General features: G+C 39.8%; 1 protein-coding gene across 2 annotated transcripts in view; it reads left to right on the top strand.

Moving 5' to 3' along the window:
* Positions 1 to 19,994, top strand: part of IFT74 (intraflagellar transport 74) — a 59,346-nt gene extending 39,352 nt beyond the window's left edge. For both annotated transcript variants that reach the window (XM_074994051.1, XM_074994050.1), the window contains exons 14-20: positions 1,440 to 1,493; positions 4,964 to 5,061; positions 7,475 to 7,601; positions 12,865 to 13,028; positions 14,013 to 14,138; positions 15,445 to 15,505; positions 18,878 to 19,994. In XM_074994051.1, coding sequence (XP_074850152.1) covers positions 1,440 to 1,493; positions 4,964 to 5,061; positions 7,475 to 7,601; positions 12,865 to 13,028; positions 14,013 to 14,138; positions 15,445 to 15,505; positions 18,878 to 18,993 — 746 coding nt within the window. In that variant the 3' untranslated portion in view covers positions 18,994 to 19,994. The remainder of the gene's footprint in view (positions 1 to 1,439; positions 1,494 to 4,963; positions 5,062 to 7,474; positions 7,602 to 12,864; positions 13,029 to 14,012; positions 14,139 to 15,444; positions 15,506 to 18,877) is intronic.
* The last annotated feature ends 2,977 nt before the right edge of the window (positions 19,995 to 22,971 follow it).

Genomic DNA, 22,971 nt, shown 5'->3' with positions numbered 1-22,971 from the left:
TTTTGTTTTGTTTCTTAGATTTTGTTCCCATGCTGAATTGAATTGTGGTACTTGTTCACACTGGACTAAATTAGGGCTTCCTATTAGCCCTAAATGACGGGGAAGACACAGCTGAACTACTTTAAGAGCAGACCATTGACTTTTTTGCAATTCAGAGAGTCACAATCTGATCTCCAGTTTCCCCTTCCTGAAGCAGGGAAAGTAATGCACCAGCCCTAAACTCTGCTGCTGCTTCTGCTTGCTGCTGCTGCTGCTGCTATTATTTATATGAATTATTGCCAGCACAGTTATTTTGGCTGGCACACTAAGTGTGGAGCCAAAACTCCCACTAATTGCTTGTTTACTCAGCCTACTTGAGCAAGTATAGTTGGCCCCAGGAAGACTGCCTTTCTTTTGTGTGGCTGCTTGTGATATGGGTAGTGAATGCAAGGGATGCTTTCTTGCTCCCTTGCACAGGTTAAGAGTAAGTTACAGTCTGGTCCAAATGTTTTAAATAAGAGGTCTGCTCAATGAATTAGACCTTCTAAATCAATATTTATACAGTCTAGAGCATGTTTAAAATATATTTAAAAATAAAAGCTTAATTCTTATATACATATTTGTCAGGAAGAGAACATTTCCTGACTTATGTATTCAAATTTTCAGTCTTTTTTTTTAACGTAGCAATTTAGTGGTGGTGCTGTTTGGGTAAGTTACACTGTAGAAGGATAATAACTGTTATGCTTTCTGCTGGATATTCATTTTCTTTCATGTGACTAATTCATTTGAAACTTAAATTAGGGATGAAACAAAATCATTAGTTATTTAAGACCGTCCTAATGCATAGCAAACTAGATGGTATGTTTCTTTTTTGTTTTAGCTTATTTTATTGATGATCAGTGTCTTATTAATACCCAGAAAGTACATGACAAAGTAATTTTGACTGCTGAAAGCTGGAGTAATTGGCATTGCTTCACAAACTGCTTAAGTTATTCTCCAATTACTAGTCATCAGCATGGCCCAATTGCACAAATGTGATTTTTCCAACACTCAAAAGTGAAACAAACTAATTTTCTAAAATGCAGTTGTATTTCATTTTCTTTAAATCTGCCAATTAATATAATTTTTTTAAAAAATTGGTGTTACCCTCCAATTTTGAGATATGTAAATTTAAAAAATCTTTTATGAAGATTACATTGAAGATGTTTTGCTATGCTGATTCTCTTTTTGTCTAATGTATATAATTTGCTGTTGATTGACAACAATTATAGTAAAAACTGTAGATGATATACAGTTCAATCCTTCTGTGTTTAAGTATGCAGAATTTTCACTTTAGGTAATAGAATTTTTGTCTATCGAAGGGCAATAGGATTGAATTAATATTAAAACCCTATAAAATACAATGTAGAGATTGGAGTAATTGGTCTTTTGGAGTTCAATCAATATTACCTCTCTTGTAGGGGAGAAGAATATGAAATACAAGGAACTGAAGAAGAGGGAAGAAAGCATGGACAGTAAGTTGTTAAATGTATATTTAGACTTGTAAGCTGCCAAAGTACAAGGCTTTTTGGATGGTCAAAGCCCAGTGTATCTGAATCCAAAACTGTTGACCGGCTGACCACTTAAGACTCTGTGATCTGATTAAGAGATACCTCAGCATAAGGTAACTGATGCTGCACATTTATAGATAATTGGAGCACCTTTCCTGTCTCATCTGGTGTTAAAGAATGCAGGAACATGTTTTTTAGATAAAAGGTGGAATAAAAGGAGTATTTTAAAATGTGCAAAAACTAAAGTTAAATTAAAATTTCTTGGCATACCCCCCACCAGTGGTCTGAATAAGAGAAAAAAATTAGGATAAAATATATATTTTAAAAGGTATTGTACTGTAAGAATGTTTGTAGGGCATAATAAACACACAAGTTGGACCTCCCTGGTCTGCTATCCTTGGGACCTGAGAAGTACTGAACCAGGGAGTTTGCTGAACCAGAAGTTGAGGCTTTCCTGCTGGCCACCAACCCTTGCTCTTGGGCTCCTCTTCAGCCTGTTAACTTGCTCCCAGCCACCAGTCCTGGCCACTAGTTTCCTTTTCCAGTCTGGCATGGTTCCTGCCCACTGCTGTGAATCTAGCTGTGGCTTCCCAGCCCTGGCCAGAACTCCTGGCTGTGAGTCGTCAGCCACTGCTGACTTCCCTGCTCCCATCCAGCTGGAACTCTCTGGTGGCCAGTGGCTTCCCAGCTGCCTCTGTCCTGGTAGCGACTGGGGGGCTTCCAGCCACTGGACTCCCAGCTGGGCACCCGCTGCCAGCAGTCAGGAGTCACTAATCCAGCAAGAGCCATCTCCTGACAGATCATGGATATTGCCAGGCCTGAGTTCCAGATTTCCAAAGTTCTGCTGTATATAACTCTCTACGTATCCCACATCAGGAACTGCCAAGCACTTGCCAACAGATTTAACATGCACAGTGTAGTTTGAGTGAAAGAAGAAACTGTTTGAGAGATCAGCATACCTTGCCAAAAGGAAAAAAAAATGTTTAGGGAACATTTGGAATGGGAAGAGGCAAGGAAACACAGTGTACAAGAAGAGTAGTATGTAGCACATACTAGTAGTATATTGCATGTCAGTTTGAAAAAGTTGTAGTCTTATGAATCACTGTTAGGTTCAGGGTCATAACTCTCTACTAAATCTACAACTTGAGTCAAAATAAGATAAAATATTTCTATTATACATACATGGACATCCATTGATACCTCTGAGTTTGTTCCTTTATAGAATTAGTACTGAAAAGGTCTACTGTATACATCTTTGTTTTGTAAAAATCTTTAGGAACACATTTAAAATATTTCTATCTAAATATAAGTTTATCTCTTCTCTTCTGAGCCAACTCGGTACTTTATAAGTTTCAGCTCTCTTGCTAAAAAGGGAGAGAAAATATTTGAGGAGGTTTTGTGGGGACAGAAAAGGACTCCTATCTGATATCCTTAATGACATGTACCCATCTTATTTGGAAACTAACTTTGTGACTTCAAACCTAGCAAGTAATATTGCAGTCTTCATTTCTTCCATGTGTAACATGCCTGGACACATTCTTTTAAACTTTCCTCATTATTTTTCATTTTTTCTCATCTTTAAAATTTTAACAAAATGTTAAATAATAAAATGTATCAGAGGGTAGCTGTGTTAGTCTATATCCACAAAAACAGCGAAAAGTCCTGTGGCACCTTATGGACTAACAGAATTTTTGTAGCATAAGCGTTTGTGGGCAAAGACCCGCTTCATCAGATGCATTGGAATGGAGATTCCAGAGGCACATCTAATTATGCAGACTCATGAAAAGGAGAGAGTACCACTCAAGAGGAAGGCCAGATCTCACAAGGTCAATCCAGTCAGGGAGGATGTAGCCCTTTTCCAGCAGCTGATGTGGGGGTCTGAACACCAAGGCCATGTCTACACTAGCCAAAAACTTCGAAATGGCTATGCAAATGACCATTTCGAAGTTTACTAATGAAGCGCTGAAATACATATTCAGCGCCTCATTAGCACGTGGCCAGCCGCGGCACTTTGAAATTGATGCGGCTCGCTGCCACGTGGCTCATCCAGACAGGGCTCCTTTTCGAAAGGACCCCGGCTACTTCGAAGTTCCCTTATTCCCATCTGCTCATAGGAATAAGGGGACTTCGAAGTAGCCAGGGTCCTTTTGAAAAGGAGCCCCGTCTGGAGGAGCCGCGCCAATTTCGAAGTGCCACAGCTGCCCGCATGCTAATGAGGCGCTGAATATATATTTCAGTGCTTCATTAGTAAACTTCAAAATGGCCATTTGCATGGCCATTTCGAAGTTTTTGGCTAGTGTAGACACGGCCCAAGAGAGGAGAAACTGCTTTTGTAGTTGGCCAGCCATTCTTTTGTCCTTGTTCAATCCCTGATTGATGGTGTCAAATTTGCAAATGAATTGTAGCTCTGCAGTTGCTCTTTGGAGTCTGTTTTTGAAGTTTTTTTGTTCCCAAAGGGCTACTTTTAAATCTGCTCCTGGGTGTCCCAGGAGATTAAAGTGTTCCCCTACAGGTTTTTGTGTGTTACCATTCCTGACAGCTGGTTGGTGTCCATTTATTCTTTTATGTAGAGATTGTCCAGTTTGGCCAATGTATATGGCAGAGGGGCATAGCTGGCACAAGGTGGCATATATTACATTAGTAGATGTGCAGGTGTATGAGCCCGTGATGTGTGGTTGTTGTGGTTAGGTCCTGTGATGGTATTGCTGGTGTAGATATGTGGGCAGAGTTGGCACTGAGGTTTGCTGCAGGGATTGGTTCCTGAGTTAAAGTTACTGTTGTGTGGTCTATAGTTGCAAGTGAGAATTTGTTTCAAGTTGGTAGCTGTCTGTAGGTGAGGACTGGCCTGCCTCCCAAGGTCTGTGAGAGGTGAGGGATCATTGTCCAAGGTGGATTGTAGGTCACCGATGATGTGCTGGAGAGGTTTTAGCTGGGGGCTGTAGGTGATGGCCAGTGGTGTTCTGTTATTTTCCTTCTTAGGCCTGTCTTGTAGCAGGGGGCTTCTGGGTACATGTCTGGCTCTGTTTCCTCACTTCCTCAGCTGAGTATTGTAATTTCAGGAAAGCTTGGTAAAGGCCTTGTAGGTGTTTGTCTCTGTCGGAGGGAGTAGAACAAATGCAGTTGTACATTAGTGCTTGGCTGTAGGCAATGTATCATGTGGTGTGCCCTGGATGGAAGCTGATAAAATGTCTTTTTAAAAAACAAAATGACAAAGCTTCTCAGACTTCGGAATTTAGTAAGTATGAAATTACTTGATAATTTTATTTAAACTGATATATCTAAACCTTAGTTGTTATAAGATATAATTTAGTAAAACTACAGTGAGGTTGCTGCTGAATATTTGCTGTTGAATTCAGAGTAAGTACAGTTATAATGAAGACCTCACAGCATTAATGCAAATAGCAACCTCCTTTATCTTGTTTTTTGATCTATAGACTTTCTTGAGACTTTTGAAGAGATGAAGACCCAGGAACTGGAACGGAAGGCACAGATAGAAGCCAACATTGTTGCACTGTTAGAGCACTCAAGTAGGGTAAGTGCCTTTCTCTGTCTGTGGTAAATTAGGCAGTCCTAGCCTTCTAACAGATGTTGAGGAAATTAATGGAATCATGAGCTGTGTCTACACTAGCCCCCCACTTTTGAAAGGGGGATGCTAATGAGACACTTTGAGATATACTAATGAGGCACTGAAATGAATATGCTAATGAGGTGCTGCATATTCATTGCAGTACCTTATTAGCATATCCCAAAGTGTATCATCATCTTTTTGAAGGGGGTGGGGGCTAATGTATACATAGCCATGGTGATTAAATTACCATTCAGTCCAATTATGAGTGTAATTAACTTCCAGACAATAGACTGACACTATGTGTTACTGTAACAGTAGAATTTGTTGTATTCTCTGTCACTGTTTTGAGATAAATTTTGCAATTAATGAAATCAGATATTTGTGACCAGAACAGAAGTCTTTAGCATTAATGTAATTCATCAGTATGAAAGACACAAGAATGCTAAAACTAAGAAACCAAGAAATGTTATTGTTTGCTAGTTTATCTAGACCAGCTCTGAAAATCATAAATTAAGGGGGAATTCAATCATTTCCCTTAGATTATTCTCCATATTCCAAGTTATTTTTAGGAATTTCTTCTGCAGGTTGAAACTCCTTCATCTGGCAATCTCTCATCTGGCAACATCCCTCATCCAGCAGGCAATGGGTGTGGTTGGAGGAGAGAGAACCTGGACCAGAGAGTTTCAGCTGTGCCTGGCACAGGGGAACCCTGCTGATGGCAGGGAGCCACACTAGCAGCATGCTCTGGGGAGCCCCAGGGCAAGGAGTCAGGTTGGGGGAGCCCTGCTATTGGGAGCCTAAGTGGGGTTGGGGTGTCCAGCACCAGTCGGGGGCCCTGTCAGGCGCCCCACTGGTAGAGAGGGAATCCAGGCTGTGTAACCCAGCCCTGTCAGCAGCCCCAGCTGCAGGTATCCTAGCCAGACTAGGGGAGTCCTGCAGCCCTGCTGCAGGAAGCCAGCTGGGATGGGGAGCTCCCAGGAGCCCTTCACCTGTGGGGACCCTGGCCACCCCACAGCTGGGAGCCAGCTCGTGTGCAGAGCCCTGGCAGTCCCACAGCCATGAGGAACCCAGCCAGGGAAGCCCTGCAGCCCCAAGGCAGTAAGCCAGTTGGGACACAGAACCCCTCCAGCAGCCCCACAGCAGCGAGCAGTCTGGGCACTGAGCTCCACCGGCAGCCCAGCAACCGCACAGACCCCTGAGGGGTGAGTGAGGAGAACCCTGCAGGAATGCTGCCCCCCTCCAGGCAACCAGTCTGACCTGACCTTATACAGCAAATCCCCTCATTCGGGACCACTCAGGTCCCAAGGATGCTGGAGAAGGGAGGTACAGCGTGTATCTAACCTTTGCCATTATTTCTAGAGTTGCCATCTGCATAGTGTCTAAATCATATATGCTCCTGGTGTCCAGAGAGAATTTTCCCATTATCAGTATCATACTATTTTTTGCCCCCAAACAAGTCTTCTGTTTCTTGATTCCCTTTGAACTATTTGTAGAGGGTTGTCATAGGCATCTTAGCCATGAATTATTTTGTGTACAATGTCTTAACAGCCACTTGATATCATGCTTCAACACGCCACTAATTTTCTAATTATTTCACTCAAAAGGTTGTTTGCGTTGATGTGCTTCACATCCCATGACACGGAATTGAAATTTTCCTTATAGTTAAGACCCTTCTTGAATCACAGGATGATATTCAAATATTTTTTGTCTGGAAAATCTTTGAAAAGTAATAATGGAACTTTATTAATAGCCGTAATATGGAAAAGCCAGAGTAAAGCTATTTGTTTAATAAAAGTTTGCTGCAACTATATTATATTTCCTTTAAACAAGTGATTGATAGAATATAAAATTCAGAAGAATAGAAGTCTTAACTGCTGTAGAAATTGTCAAATCACTTTAGTCTTTTACATTTCACAGGCATTTAATATTAGAGCAGTTCTAATTAGATATTCAAAAAGCATAGAAAATTATGGACTGGAAGCTAATTCAAATGAAAATTGTGAGGGAAAATCTAGTTTGCACAATCCCACAATTTCCTCATTATGCAAGTGAAGCAGAGCCTTACTTGCAGTACTATGACACTAACACAGGTGATATATCTAAGGCAATGGAGAAAGCATCCCTACTTCATCCTCAGTTCTTTTTTCAATATATCAGTATTAAAGGGACACAATTCAGGTTGGCAGAACTAAAATGGAAAATCAATATGTTTAAATGTTCTCAAACTATTTAAAAATATTTTGTCCAAGAGAATTTTAAGAGTTTAAGTCATAAATGATTTATTAGCAGAGTTTTTTTCTTTTTCTCCTGTAAATGCTTGTACCTGCAAAGACATAAAATATTCTTATGTTCTGCTTTCATTTCTGTTAATGTACAGAATGTCAATCGTATGAAACAGATCTCCTCTGTTACAAATCAGGAGCTGAAGATCATGCAGGAAGACCTCACTTTCAAATCAAATGAAATGCAAAAGTCACAGAGCACTGCTAAAAATCTGAGTACAGGTGAGGCAAATAATGCATGAAATTGCAATTTTTTTTTAAATAAAATAATGAGTCATAGAATACATGACAGAGTACAGTGTTGGTGGTCTTGCATACCATGTATACAAAAACACTGTTGTTTGGAATGTATCTTCTTTTGGTTCCTTTATATAACACCTGTTAAATGCTAATACAAATTATTTGTAATTCAGCATAAGAAGACTATTTCTCTGACTATTAGGCTATGCTACACTACATGATAAAGACAATTTTAAGGCAGTTAGTTTGATTTTACAATTTCACTGTCTTCACTGTAAATACCATTAGGTTGATTTTAGGGAGCACTAAGGTTGGTATTATAACGCAATGGAAAGTCTCCCCCAGCAGCAAGATTTTGGGGACTGGGTGTTGATGGGTAACAGATTATAGCTTTTGATATGCTGCACCCCCATGACACCCCTATAGACTGCCTGTGACTGTGGGGGCCAGCCCTGCCACAATCAGGGCTAAACCCCCCACGAGAGCAACACACTGAAGGGACTAGTTCAACTGGCCCTTCAACCAATTGCCCCCCCACCTGCACCCCACAACATCCCTTATAGAATGGGGGGAGTGGGGCAGAGATCACTGGCTGTAATTTGTTCCTGTAGTATTTTCAAGAGTGGGGGAAGGGGTTGGAGGGCCAGTTGAGACAACACAGTTACCTGGGTGATCCCCCAGGGTGGTATGGCAATCCCATGCCTGGAGCACTAGTTGGCTTATCAGGTAGAGGCCATACCATTCTGCCCAGTGTGAGCCGATGCCCAGGTGCCAGCTAAAGGTCTGGTGGGGCAAAGGGTGTGATGCCACACTGGTAGCTACGCTAAGCAGTCAGGGCAGGCTGGGTTCTTTTGTTTGCGTTTAGTTCGGGTACAGCAGCAAGAGGAAAGTACACTTATTAGAGGCTTTAACAATTACTTCTTTATTAATACAAAGATAGAAACAATTTAACTCACAGATAATTAAAAGGTACACAGAAATATGAATTTATTGTAACTTTAGTAGCAGTTAATAGGAAAACCGCTGGCAGCGATTTTACAACAGAAGCGGCTGCCACGAGTAAAAGGGGTTTTAAACTGACCGCCCAATTTTATGAATGAAACCAAGATGGCCACCAAGTTTGAGTGACAGGATAATGATTTTCTTGCGGTTACTAATGTTTAATGAAGGTAATTGCTGACCGCAGCTTGCCAATTAAGGTAAGGACCCCCTGTGGTTTGACAGACAAGATAATGATTTTCTGCAGTTATATATAAAAGGTAATGGCTGATTGCAGTTTCCTAATAGATCTAAATGGTAAGCAAGTTTTAAAGATAAGATAAGGGCTTCCTGCGGTTTGATTGACAGGCTAATGGTTTTTAGCAGTTCATAGCCAAAAACAGTTAGTACCCGCGGTTTTTAAAGGGGAAACAACACAATTTAACTTAAGAAAAGTTTTAGACAAACTAGCTAGCTTAAACTAATACAATTAATGTGTACACAAGAAAAAGGCATGTTGCAGGTGTGATTTTCACCTCTGCCTCTTAGACCTGGTGGAACCAGAGTCTTTTCCCTCAATTCCTATAGGAAAGAAGTGTAATACAGGTGTAATTCTTAGCCCTGCCTCATAGATCTGGTGTGACCAGAATCTTCCTCTCAATCCCTCGGGAAGAAGTAGATACGAACCAGGTGTCCCCAGTCACGGGAGTCAATACCGGACCTGGCCAGCAGGTGTAGGTGATTGGAGCTCAAATGGGGTGGGCTGCCAAGCCCCTCTTTATACCCCTTGAGTCACGTAGGCTTCTTCCTGGTCTCAAGTGGCCAATTGGGGAGGAATGTGTTTGAACCCCAGGTTTCCCAGGGAAGGTGCAAGGCTCAATTTGCACCTGTGAATTGTGGACAATTGGGCACCTTTGGAGGTGATGGGCGGAGGTTCTTCCTTTTCCTGGGGCGATGATCAGGCGTGTCAATTACTGATATCAGCCAGAAGGGCGGCCATTAGCTGGCCCATTCAGTGTCTGGTTTCTGTGTATGGTAGAGAGTCTGGGTGAGACAGCACACCTGTGTTCCCAGGGCATCAAAGGCTGTCTGTCTCCCTCTCTGTCTCTCTCTCTGTCTCTCCCAGTGGTGGGGGGGAGAAGAAGAAAAGGCCAAATGGGGGGTTCATGTCTGGCTACACCCAGGCAGAGTGTTTTCAAGTGTTGGGGAAAGTGCCAGGAGTGCCTGTTGAGATGGCATAGTCACCTGGATGATCCCAGGGCAGTATGACAGTCCCCTGCCTGGTGCACTACACCTTCTGAAGCCAGTCTGTTTGGTTTTCCTTTGCCTGGGATTCCCTACTTTTCTTTCTTTCTGAAAAAAAATGGTCGTTTGGTTTTCATGGGAGGGGCATGAGGGCAATGCAATATGGGAAGGTGATATCACATATCCACAAACACTTGCAGAGCCTTTTTTCCCATGCTGCACCAGCAAAAAAAACAGAATGCTACGAGAGTGAGGGGACTCTGAGATAGTTCCCACAATGCACTGCTGCAACAGTCGATGTTTGGTGATTTAGTGTGGCAGGAATAAGTCGACATTGTGGGGCTTTGTGGGGAGGTGAGGATAGACAAATTTGAATTTATAAAACCCAGCACTGCAAAATCAATTTTAATAAAGTCGAATTTACATCATAGTGTAGACATAGCCTTCGTGAGATCAGATTTTCTTGCTTACTTGGTTCAGAGCATATTAAGAGTGCATTTTAATATCCCATAGGGCATTTCCCATTGCATGTAGGTATTTGCTTTATTCATTTTTTTATTTATTAGCAATGGACTCACAGTCTAGGTTCTTCATAACTGTTAAAATAACATTTAATAGAAAGTTGTAGGGTGCTGTACAGCGAAATAACCATCAAAATGTACCAAATAATGCCTCTTATACATAACATTTTGTTTGTGCTTTTCTGAGGATGTGTCTGTTCAGCAAAGAAGAACCTGCAGCTGTACTCGGTGACTTGGCTTCCTGGGGCCTGGCACGAGGAGATATTATAGTGCTGGAGTCTGAGCTGCGGGATCCTAGAGCCTGGGCTCTACCCTAAGCACAAAAATCTAAATAGCAGTAAAATAGCCCCAGAACCCAAGCTCCGTGAGTCCAAGTCAATTAGCATGGGCCAGCTGCAGGTGTCTAGTTGCCCAAGAGGACTCCTGGCAGCTATGATGTAGATGAACCAACCTTGCCTTGTCAGTTATCAAGATCAAATTCTCAGGATCCAGTTCTGCAAACATGACCATACTTAACTTAAAACAAATCAATATTTCTCTTGACTTCAGTAGGCCTACTCATATGTCTAATGCTAAGACTACATTAAGTATGTGAGTAAAATACATATTTTTCAGTCACAACATAAGACACCTATTTTGAAAAATTAACCCTTGCACCATAGAGCAGGATATGATTTTTTTTTTCTGGAGAGCATTTTTACCAAGCATATGTATTGTTTTTATTCTATATTACAGTAACACCCTAAAGGTGCTAGATGTAGGGACATTATATTAAAATAAAAGTCATTTCCTGAAAAAGTCAGCAATTTAATTAAATAATTTAAACTGTTCATAAAGAAATTCCCTGGAGCTGAGAACCATAATAAAGATTCCAGAATAAATATAATCAGAACTTTTAAAAAATATAATGATTGTACAGTTTCCCCCAGTTGGAGTGCTTCCTAAACCTTCAGTTATAGTACAACCTGCACAATTCTTCTGCTGTGATTAAAATGTGAGTTTCCAGGTTTTCTTGCCTCTTCAAAAATATAAAAGGCCATTAGCAGAGTCCTTTATAATAGGAAACTCCTGAGCATAAACAAATGTGCTGATGGCATGGTTTCTCAAAAATATTTGCCTGGGTCAAAGCAATTTGGTCTCAGACTTGCTACTGTGTACACACTGCCTGCTAAACTCTGCAATTTCATGGCATATCAGAAGGAACTGGACTACATCCTCTTCCTGCCTCTTTCCCTAAAGAAGTTTTTAGTTTCTTTTATACTGAGAGAGAGAGAGAGAGAGAATGATTGATTTGTCTTTGGATGAAGATAAACTTTACCTTCTCCAAACAGCTTCTTCCTTTCTCTCTAAAAAGTGTGCTTGGATAGGAATATTCCTTAGCTATCTACTCCAACATTATCTGCATACTGATATGGCATTAAAGGAATCTTTTTCTAACATTTTTAGGGTTTTTGGATTACTTTCAGTAACCAAAAATGAATTTTAGTTGGCCCTGTATCTGCTTTGTTTTTAATTAAAAGCAAAAGTGTTAGATATGCATTTTAATTTTGAGAAAATGCAGAACTATTTCTATAGATATTTTCATCTAACAATTGTGAACGTTCACATTTTAAAGGGCTTTTATTATTGTCATTTGTAGCTTTTGATTCTAAGTACGTGATGAAGCAAGTTCCCATTTAGCTTCTCTACACCATGCGTTATTTTGTATACCATTTTCATCTTGTTCATCTCTTCTCAATAATAAATAGTCCCTTACACCTCTCTTCATGACAGACTTTTTTCCATGGCTCCTGTCCTTCTGCTCATCCATATTGAATCCCCTCTATTTCTCTTTTATCCTCCTTGAGGTGGGGTGATCAGAATTGACCACATCATTCCAGTGCATCATGATCTTTTCATCTATGACATGTATCAATTCTTATTATTCTAAGGTTTTGGAATACATCCTCTTTCATAAAGCTAGTGCTCAGGGCAAATTTAACCCTAAATGGTATATTATTATAACACTTTTATATTAGTATTATTATAACATTGTTATTATAGTATTATAAAAACAAGATTCTTTTTTCAAAAATTAAAACTAAAATATTTATATTTCTTTTAAAAAAATCAATAGAAACATTAAAAAAGTCCCCTGCATAGTTTGTAACCAGCATTTTGTACTAACGTGGTGGTACAGTAAAACCTAAAACCGAAAAGGAAGTAAATATTAACAAAAGCAGAATGAGATTACCACCCTTTAGTATCTCTGGTCTCCACTGTGATTCCTGATGATTAGACTCTCTAGTCTTCAATATTGGTAATAATTGTATAATATAATTTTCAAATGGCACTGTACGTTAGGCCAAATCCTGTTTACTTTACTCTCATTAATGTCAATGTGAATAAGGCAAGCAGGATTTGACTAGTGTGTTGTGTAGTGGAAAATTGAGAGTTAAATCTTTGTGCATTGGCTAATACTGTCATGAAGGAAAGGTATGTTGTGTATATCCTTGTTCCAGATAGTCAAAGACTGCGGCTGGACCTGCAGAAAATGGAATTGTTGGAGGGTAAGATGGTTGATGAACAGGCTTCTCTCAAAGAAAAAATTGAGCAGATGACAAAGGACTTGGAGATGTATAACAATTTGCCAGCTCTGAAAGCATCAGGAGAAGAGAAGAAAAAGGTAGTAATAGTTGTATCTGGTGGCACAACCTAACTTATTTACATTTGAAGTGTTCTGGGGTTGAGAACACCATGTTTGTACCACTCCTATGGGGCTCTTGTCCATGACCAAGTAGTAGGTGGTACCAGGTACCACAGTACAAATAATAACAATAACATTCCTGGTGTTTAAAGTTCAGCAGTTCATCTGATACTGAGATTTGTCATGCTGTGCTCAGTCAGTCTGGTTGATATCTTTATTGTTTAAAAAAATTGGGAAGTAATGTGTTTGAACACTTGAAGCAAATGGCTTGAAATCTACTTCTGTTATGTAACCTAGTAAAAACAATAATAACACCTAGCTCGTAGGAAGCTCCTTTCAGCAACAGATCTCAAATTGCTTTGCCAAGGTGGTCAATAGCATTATCGTCATCAGTTGACAAATGGGAATATTGTATCACAGAGAGGTGAAGTGACTAGGCTAAAATCACTCACCAGGCCAGTAGTAGAATTAAGAATAGAGCCTTTGTCTCCTGTGCCTCAGACCAGTGCTCTGTCCAGCGTACAACACAGCATCACATAATTACATGCTGTCATGACTTGTTTCTAAAATTAATGTGTAGGAGACCCTGGACATTTATGCATCATTTCACATCACAAGGTGCCCATTTCACCTTGGTCAAATGTTGTTCATAGGTATTAAATACACCATCTCATGTTAAGTGGTGATATAATTTGTGTGATATTTATAGAATAAGTTCTGAATTCTTTCTGTATACCTTCTTGTTTAGGGAAGTAAATAAAAGAAAGTAGCTCCTGAAGGGTTAAGTTGAAAACAGTTGAGCAGTTCAAATCACCAGTCCACAGTTAATTTGAATGAATTCTTGTAGTAGACACTGTGGTGATGAGTATATTAGAAATTCTTAAATTCAAAAGACTTGGCAATTTTAATGGCAGTTCAATACCTTAAAAGCCAGTTTAATCTATTTTGCTTTTCTTATGCTAGAAACTCCATGAGGAGAAAGAAAGATTGTTAAAACATAGAGATGCTTTCAAGAAAATAATGGAACAACTGAATGCAGAGTATGAAACTCTAAAGACACAACTTCAGGAGAATGAGACCCATTCCCAGGTATAGTTGAAAATAGGTCTCTGTCCCATTGTTTCATTCCAGATCTTGAGTTTCTCAAATACATGAACTTTTATTTGAATGAATCAGATAGGGTTTTTTAAGAGAAATTAACAGATTCTGGAGTAAATTTTCAAAGCTGTGTAGTGGAATTCTATGGTCAATCCTCTACCTAATTTTGATCCTCAAACTTGTCAATATTGGTGGCTTTCCTTTACAATTTGGTTTTGAATTATGATTTTCAATCTTTATTTTTAAAAATACCTTTAAAAGTGTCTACATACCTTAAGATTAAAAATCTTGAACAGTAGCATCAGAAAAACCATTTATATTATAAATTTGTATTGTGTGGGATATAATAAAATATCCACATTAGCTTCCTGTTGATGCTGAAAATATTGAAAACATGCCAACATATAACCCACAGTCTTACAATCTTCTCACTACAGCTCTGCTCTTATCACAACTTCTGGTTTCAGACAGGAAGCTCAACTTTGGAAATAAGGAAGTTTCTTCTGTACTGCTCTTGAGTTTAAGACAGTGTCAGGATATATTGTATCAATGGTGATTATGTGAATGTATCTTTCAGTGATAAGATAAGAATTCGTATCTTCCTCTCATGTTCATCTTTTCTGTGATGCTGTTATGATTGTTTAGATATGACAGCAATCTCAAATAATCATCCAGTTTTTCATGTTTCATACCAGGTACAGTAAACTCTTTCATATCTGGCATTCCATTATCTGGAACTCTCAATAACCAGCTTTTTAACCATAAGTGAATTTTAGTTACTTTTTCTATAAGAACAATATAGTGAAAGTAAATACAAATAAATATAGCATATACAATATAAGTTGACAGAGTACAATACTACTGTTGTTGATAAAGTACTTTGCATACACTTTTGTTTCTTAATATCTAATCTTGGTTATTTTTTAATGTTATGTTTGTTTAATGTTGCTAGCTATAGGTCCTTATTATCCAGAATATTTGAATTTCTGGCAACCTCCGAGTCCTGGGGCTGCCAGATATGAAAAAGTTTACTGCATATTGAGTATGTTCATTTTTATTTGAACAGCAGAGCATCAGTTGTGTCAGGGCAAGATTTACATGCATTTATATTATGGGGTATTTTAAAAACCCTTCCCAATTGTTTATCTTCTAGTTTTCTTATGTTGTAACCATGATCTTATCAGATTGATAGAATGTAATAGAATAGCAATAAGACAATTTGGGAGGCTTTTTTACATAAATGGGTTTGTGGCTATTTTCATTTTTGGATGTTGACCCTTTCTTTGTGTGTTTTCAGCTTACAAATTTGGAAAGGAAGTGGCAACACCATGAGCAAAATAACTTTGTGATGAAAGAATGTATCCTTTTTGTAAAATGCTGAAAATGTATGCAATATAGTAATTAACAGACAAAGCCTTTTGCTTCCAGAAGGAGCCAATCAGGACAGTTTTACAATGGGGTGGGGATAAAGGACCTTGCAAATGTTTTTGTTTGAAACCTACAACTTTTATTTGGCATCCTCCGGTATTTAGTGACTCCTCGTAGTGTTCCAAGCTTCCGGTATTTTTCATTTCATCACTGAAAGAACAATTATATAAAGCATATTCTTTCTGCATACTTTTCACTTACAGGGTTTCTTCAGTGATTTTTCTTAAACCAATAAAAAGCAGTCCTGTTGAACCTTAGAGACTAACAAATTAATTAAGTCCTGAGTTTTGGTGGGTAAAACCCACTTCATCAGTTGAAAAATGTTGAGAAAAGCAGAATCCTGGGTTTATATAGCAGGGAGATAATGGATGGGGAAAAAATGTTACTTGTCGCTGAAGGAAATTAAGTAGGATGTTTCTCATTTCTGTGGATATCAAAAGTAGGAAAATTCCCCGTGTAATGCATAAGAGAGTTAAAATCTCTGTTCAGGCCAAGGTTAAAGGTGTCAAATTTGCGACTGAATTCCAATTCAGATGTCTTGCTCAGTAATCCATTCTTCTATTCAGATCTCCAGGAAAGGTGGTAGGTTTTTTTTGTTTTGTTTTGTTTTGCTTTAATTCATATAGCTCCATTCTTATGCATGACATTTTACAGTGTGTAAAATACAGCAAACAAAACCCACAAAAGGCAAAACACTGCAAGAGTGCTACCTGAAATGCCAGTAACCAGCAGTGTGAGCATGATTAAGGCTTCAGGCATCTCTGGCTTCACTTATACCAGGACCTCTGCTGGCTGAGATAAGGAGTGGAATTCCAGCATAGCACCAACTACGCCAAGGAAGAACGTGGTGCTGAAAATCCCGCAGCTTGCTATGCCTGCTCCAACACCACAACATGCTACAGAGCCAATACCTGACAGCACTAAGTCAGCACAGTGATTACTGCAAAGACTACAGATAAGCAGATAGGACTGATCTCTCAGCCTTCTACACATAAGAGCATGCATCAGTGCCCATGGCACTGTGCTCTCTCACTAAAGCAGTCATCATCAGAATCTCATCCACACTGGGACGAGTATTCCCTGTAAGCTGAGCACTTGGGTGGCTGCCCTGGAAATATGCAGGTGACACCCAGCTGATGAGCAGAATGCCCACAGGCACTCACAGTGGGCAGCATGGGGGTTTATTTTTTAGGAATAAGGGTTCTTTCGAAGATGGGGTTTATTTTCAAAGAAGTCCCCACTACACTGCTTTTTTTCTTTTGAAAGTATCTCTTCTGAAAAGAGATTATGCAAGTGAAGCATGAGATATGTAGATCAGTGCCTCATTTGCATTTTTGATTTCCCTCATTTGCATTCCTCTTTTGAAAGAAGAATGCAAGTGTAGACACTGCCTTAGAGTTTACCTTGCATCCATCACAACTTTCCATCAGCAGATAGATGGCACATCAGTATTTACCCACCTGATTACTGCGTGATTTCTAATAGGCATACAGAATGTGTACTCAGACATCCAAGAACTCACATGGGACTTAAATGTGGTTCTAACTCAAGCCCCTTTTGAACCTTAGCCATGTGCTTATTAGTTCACTTACATATGAAAACAGCATTCCTGGTCATTCCAGGAACCAGAACCCACTTGGCAGAGCGTTAGCTACTTCCATCCTTATTTTCCCATTTTTAAACTCTGCAGAGTGGCCAACTGGGCCACTGAACACACATTCACAAACCACTGTGCAATCACTTCTGGTTCCAGCTTGGATACAAAACTAGCCCTTGCTTTACTAGGTTTAGGAATGAAGTTCATTCTACAGTCCCTTCCATCCTGATGAGGGCACTGCTCTACGTTCACCTGACTTGGAGCACCCATGAGGACAGAACTTGAAGAAGAGAAGGTTATTCACCTTGTACAATACATGAGTTCTTCAAGATGTGTCTCCCTCTGAATCCCTCTGAGTGTTAGTTATGTGCAGATAGATGAGCTCCTGATGATTTGGCTGATGTGTTAGACCCTGTGATGGTTTGGCTTGTATGGATATCTGGCCACAGTTGGCAATGTGGTTTGTTACAGGGATAGGTTCCTGGGTTAGTGTTTCTGTGGTGTAGTGTGTGGCTGCTGGTGAATAGTTGCTTCAAGTTGGGGGGGCCTCTCCATAGGCACAGACTGGCCTATAGAGCCCCTTTCAAGGTTTGTGAGAGTGAAGGATCATGTTCCAGCATAGGTTATAGGTTGTCAATGATGCATTGGAGGGGTTTTAGCTGGGGGCTGTAGGTGATAGCCAGTGAACTATCAGTTTTCTTTCGATACAATCAATAAAGTTTTTTTTTTTTTTTTCAAATAAGGGCTGATTCTCTTTCAGATACAAGATCTAAGTATGTATTACTGATGGCATTGCTTCTGTAAATGCCTATTATGAGATTCAGTACCCTAGCACATGGCAATGTGTCCTATTTTGTTCATTCCTGTGCCTCCTGTTACTAAGAGTAGAATAAGGTAGAAACAGGAAGCTCCCAAACTCTCAGAGAAGTGCCTGCTTTGCTTGTGGGCAAAGGATCTAAGTTATGACCTCCTGTATTGGTGCGTGAAAACTCCTGTTGATGGGCTTAGCCCCAAAGAGCTTCTCAGAACCACATGGCTGGATCCATTCCCTGATCTGATCTTGGGATTTCTTATGCTAAGACCCAGAAGAGCCTCATGTCATTACATGATTTGGGTTTGGGTCCTTTCCTGCACAGGGATATTTTGTCAAGACAAGAAGTCTTGGACCTTGACATCTTTAACCAACCTCCATATACTATATGTCAAGCACAGATCCCAAACAAAGAGGAATTGAGTTCTTGTCTGCTCAGCCTGATGGAACCAGAAGGGACAGTTGTCAGAATAGGGGCATTTGTGTCCTTGGTTCTAGAATGTTAGACATCCCCACTCACAACAGTTAACTGCTATGAAATGGATTCATTCACCATGTTGCAGCGAGTACAGTCTCCCAGCGTGGACCCATAGAAGAAACTGATGTAGAGAACAAAAGATATTTCAGTAACTTTTCTGCCACATTTAGGACTTGCAAAACAGATATACTCCTCTGACATGGGCTAACACATCCCATAGACAAGCCCGAAGTGTAATACAATGGCTAACGTGTTAAAATGGTATAGTTCTCTTTAGATGCAAGTTGTGCTTTTCCATTACCTGCAAGGCTTGAAAATTTATCTAGAAGACTTCTTGTATTACGGTCTATGATATGATCCTTATGATCTCTAACTTAGTATTTTTCTTGGCAGTTGTCCTTAACTCTTTTAATAAGTCATAGCAACAAAAAGTCAGGAAAGTGACTACCAGCCAATAATGAAGAACGTGAGTAAGCAGATTGCAGAATACAACAAAACTCTCATAGAGGCTTTGCAGAGCACCAGGAACTGAACCCAGGCGCTTCCTTCCTGTGCCAGTGGACCAGCAACATATGTCCACCATCACTATAGAACTCAGCACTGAGCTGAAAACTCAGCACAGTACATGCAATCAAAAAATTCCTTCTCCTTCTAGAGATATTAGTAGTTTCAGCAATTTTCTTCATTTTAAATATAGTGAACATCCCTGAAAGCTTTAAAGCCAGAGAGGATGTTTAACATGAGCCCACTGGCATATACACTCTGGATATGAAAATATAGATTGCTCTACATGGTTAATTGTTTGAGGTCAAACCCTGTAGTTTTTACTCAAGCAAAACCATTTGGGCTCAGTGCAGTAATTCTTACTCAGGCAAAACGCATAGAAGAGAATGAGAACTTTGTCCCAGTCAGAACTGAACATTTTGCCCTTTGTTGTTGGTAAACAGTTGTCTTAAAACATATTAAAATATCAGACAGATAAGGTCTGCAGTTGCTGTGAATCAGCCTAGCTTTCTCATTTCTACAGAGGATACAGTCCAGTGTTCCTTTTGATTGGAAGCTCTTTATATATAAACTTTCACTGCAGGAATAAAAGGTAGGACTAATACTAAGCTCTTTCATTGTATTTTCATATCTAAAAAAGGGAATATAATTATAACTGGTGCAGCTCATTGACAAGGTTATTATACAAGGGAAAATGTATGGGCACGACTCTAATAAAAACTTAATTAAAGGGTTTTTTCTCCATGCTGACTTTGTATAGTTTTATGTTTTTTACCAATAAAGAAATTAAAAGGAAAATTATTTGTAGTTGTTCTTTTTCTGAAGATATCATTTTGTAGGATTCTTCATGTCAGGTTTCATGCCACCATGTCATGTCATAGCAACAAACAGCACCAATGTGATCAGAAGAGCATGTGAAATAGGGAATTCTGAGTGGCTGTGTGTATGTCAGTACCTTTTGAATCTTGTGGTTACTGTTAAATATTTACGCTGTATGGTTTGGACTGAAAACATTCCAGGGTCTCTTAAAATAAAAACCAAATGCCTTAGTTATTTTCTTTCTTCTGTACCTATATTATAATTATCTACTTCCTATTACCCTTCCTCCATCTGGAAGGATAAGTTAGTAGTGCAGGTTCCTGGTCAGCTAAGAGCAGGTATTGTAGTCTGCAGACAGCTAAATGTAGACAGGGCTCCCAGACAGACTCGGCTGATCTTTTATCAGAAACAAAACAGCAGAGGCAGTGTTGCTAATTATTCACACAAAAGAGTCTTCCAAAAGAGGAGGTAAAAATCCTGTCACTTGCACCCTCTAAAACTCCAGTGGATAGAGACTAGAGCAGTGTGCTCTCTAATTTCTTCAGTCCATGAACAGGATAAATTGTGTTACGTGCACCAAGGTGTGTGAATGTGCACCACCAATACAAACACATCTGCCTGATGTAGCACTCTGCCACTTAGCTATGCAGCACCTGTCTCTCCTGGGTGGTTGTCAAAACACAGCTTACATGGAAAACTGCCCCAGAGGAAGGTGGATGCAGCTTTGACAGACATTGTGGAAGAAGCCAGGACAAGACCTACTGGACCCTTTGTACAGGCACAGAATAATTGCCAGACGGAGGTCTATCAGCTTCATGTCCAAGCAGCATCAGTGAAAATGGACATAGGCCAGAATCACAGCTACAGAAGCAATGGTGAAGTCTTCCAACTCTGTGTTGCCTTTGAGCAGCAGCTGTTTTTAAAATCCAAGATCCCCATATGTCTCCAGAATGTCATATCTTTGGGAGAAGTAAAAAAGGTTTAAAATGTCAATTCTGTAACTTATCTGCTGTTACCCAATGTGCTTCGCATAAAAATAGATTTGAAATTTAGTACCATTCACAGACATACCCAGTGAGAGACTGGTATTGGGTGAAACTGTATTTTGGTGGTTTAAGTGTCATTTTTTTGGCATGCTCTTTGTGTCCCTCTTGTGCATTCAATATTTTGTCTAATACAAAACTCATCTAGGAAAAATAAAAAGAACTGAGAAGTTGTGATCTGGTGACTTAATGGTTAGTGCTCTGCCCCACATGCAGGAATCACAGATTCAAATCTTTTCCTTTACAGTCGTCAAAGGTCAGTTATGGAAGCAGTAAGCCAAAAATACTGATGCCAGGCTCTGGTGAATGAAGTGTTAAAAGAAGGACTGAAGGGAAGGTCCTCAGCTGACGAAAATTAATCAGAAGAGCTTTATAAGAAACAAAATAAGAATGTACTGTCTGCAACAGTGTTTATGGTGCAAGTCATGTGAAGGGCAAAACAAAGGCCTGGGAACCTTCCCAACCTATTTATGCCTGGGCATAACAAGGATCTCTAGGCAGAGAGTGAAAGGGAATTTCACACTGTATGTTTATTCAGTTTGTGACTTCTTTCCATTATTAATTAAAACGTGTTGTTGTAGCATGAGAGGAATTCAGCAGGCAGTGTGACTGGCAAAGGAAGATTTGACGTCCGAAGATATTTGACTGCAACTGTATCACAGCAAATAGCAGACTCATTGGAATAGCTGAAACTCTGAGAGGAAGGAAGAGACATTAGTGGCAATTTTCCCTAGATAACAGATTTTGATTTATAAAAGTCCTGTTCCATCATGTTGTCTGTCTGTCTATAAAATAAATATAGAGAGCAGAAGGATTTACTGAGCTGAGTTTGAAAATATTAAATTTAAATTTAATTTAATATTGTCTCCAGGAAAATGCTCTTTCTTTGCTGAAGTGAGTCCATATTGGCCTTGCCCCCTTGCTGATGTTTATGATGAGCATGTGGTGATTAAAAAAAAATAAAACAGCTACTTTTTCTCCAAAGCTCAGGAAGACAATTCACTTTGGCTTGGTGAGTGTGACGGACACCCTCACCCATGCTTTATGGAAAAGGCCTTATGAATATACATGCACATAACTCAGGAATGCTTTGGACAAAATGTGTCTTGCAACCTATTGTCTTCAATGCTATAACCTGCTGGATCTGTAAATTCCATTTTTGTAGTTGACGTAAATATTGTCTACATATTTGTGTTCCAAATTTTTGTCTCTGTGAAGATATCTGCAGGAGATGTGGCTACCTTATTTGGAGAGTATGGCTTGTGAGGGGTTAGCCGTACTTACCCATTAAAGGCCCATTGTTGGCTATCAGTCCACATCTGACGAACTTTTGTGTCATGTTCAGACCAGTCAGGAGGCAATGGCTGGTTGTCTAAAAAGAACAAGGACAGGTGATTTCACTCATGTAACGGTCTCCATCTTGGAGAATACTTTTAAACAACAAGAACAATGGAATTCCCTCCACAGTGGTAAGATATATAGAGGCCCTGGGCTTCCTCTATCTTTTCTCTTCAGTCTACCTTGGAAATTGCCTGACAGACCCTAAGAAAGACAGAAAACTTTATACTAGAGACCAGATCAGGATAAGATCATTTCTGACCTGAAGATTTAACCTGAAAAAAAGGCAGCTGTTTAGGGTAAGAGCTCATGAGTAACTAGATTTTTAGCAGAACAGAATGAGCTATGTATTTTCTCCTTTGTTTAATTTGGTAACTCATTTTGATCTGCCTGTTTTCTTAGAACCACTTAAATCCTATTATTTTGTTTTAAAAAAACCCTTGTTTATAATCAACCCCAGTGTAAATTGTTATTCCCTGAAGAGGGCTACCATTGTGCATATCTCCCTTTCAGTGATAAGGGGGGTTTACCTAATGAGCCCTCCCTGTACAAATGTTTTGCACAGAGAAGTGGATTATTTGGGGGACTGATCCCTTCTGGGGGTTGATCTCCCGGGTGCTATGCCCTAGAACTGCAACTGCTCAGAGCTGTGCTTAGTGTCTGCATTGCTCTGCAGGGTAGCAGTAACTCCAACTCTGCCTTGTCTGGGGGAAATCAGAGGATCTGGCTCAGCAGGACAGGTTAGAGGGAGCCCCAGAAAGCAAAAAGGTTGGTGTCAAGTGCCATGATCTGCATACTGGGGAACA

This window comes from Carettochelys insculpta, chromosome 5 (genome assembly GCF_033958435.1).
Source record: "Carettochelys insculpta isolate YL-2023 chromosome 5, ASM3395843v1, whole genome shotgun sequence".
Lineage (NCBI taxonomy): Eukaryota > Metazoa > Chordata > Testudines > Carettochelyidae > Carettochelys > Carettochelys insculpta.
This window is presented reverse-complemented; position numbering and strand designations above follow the sequence as displayed.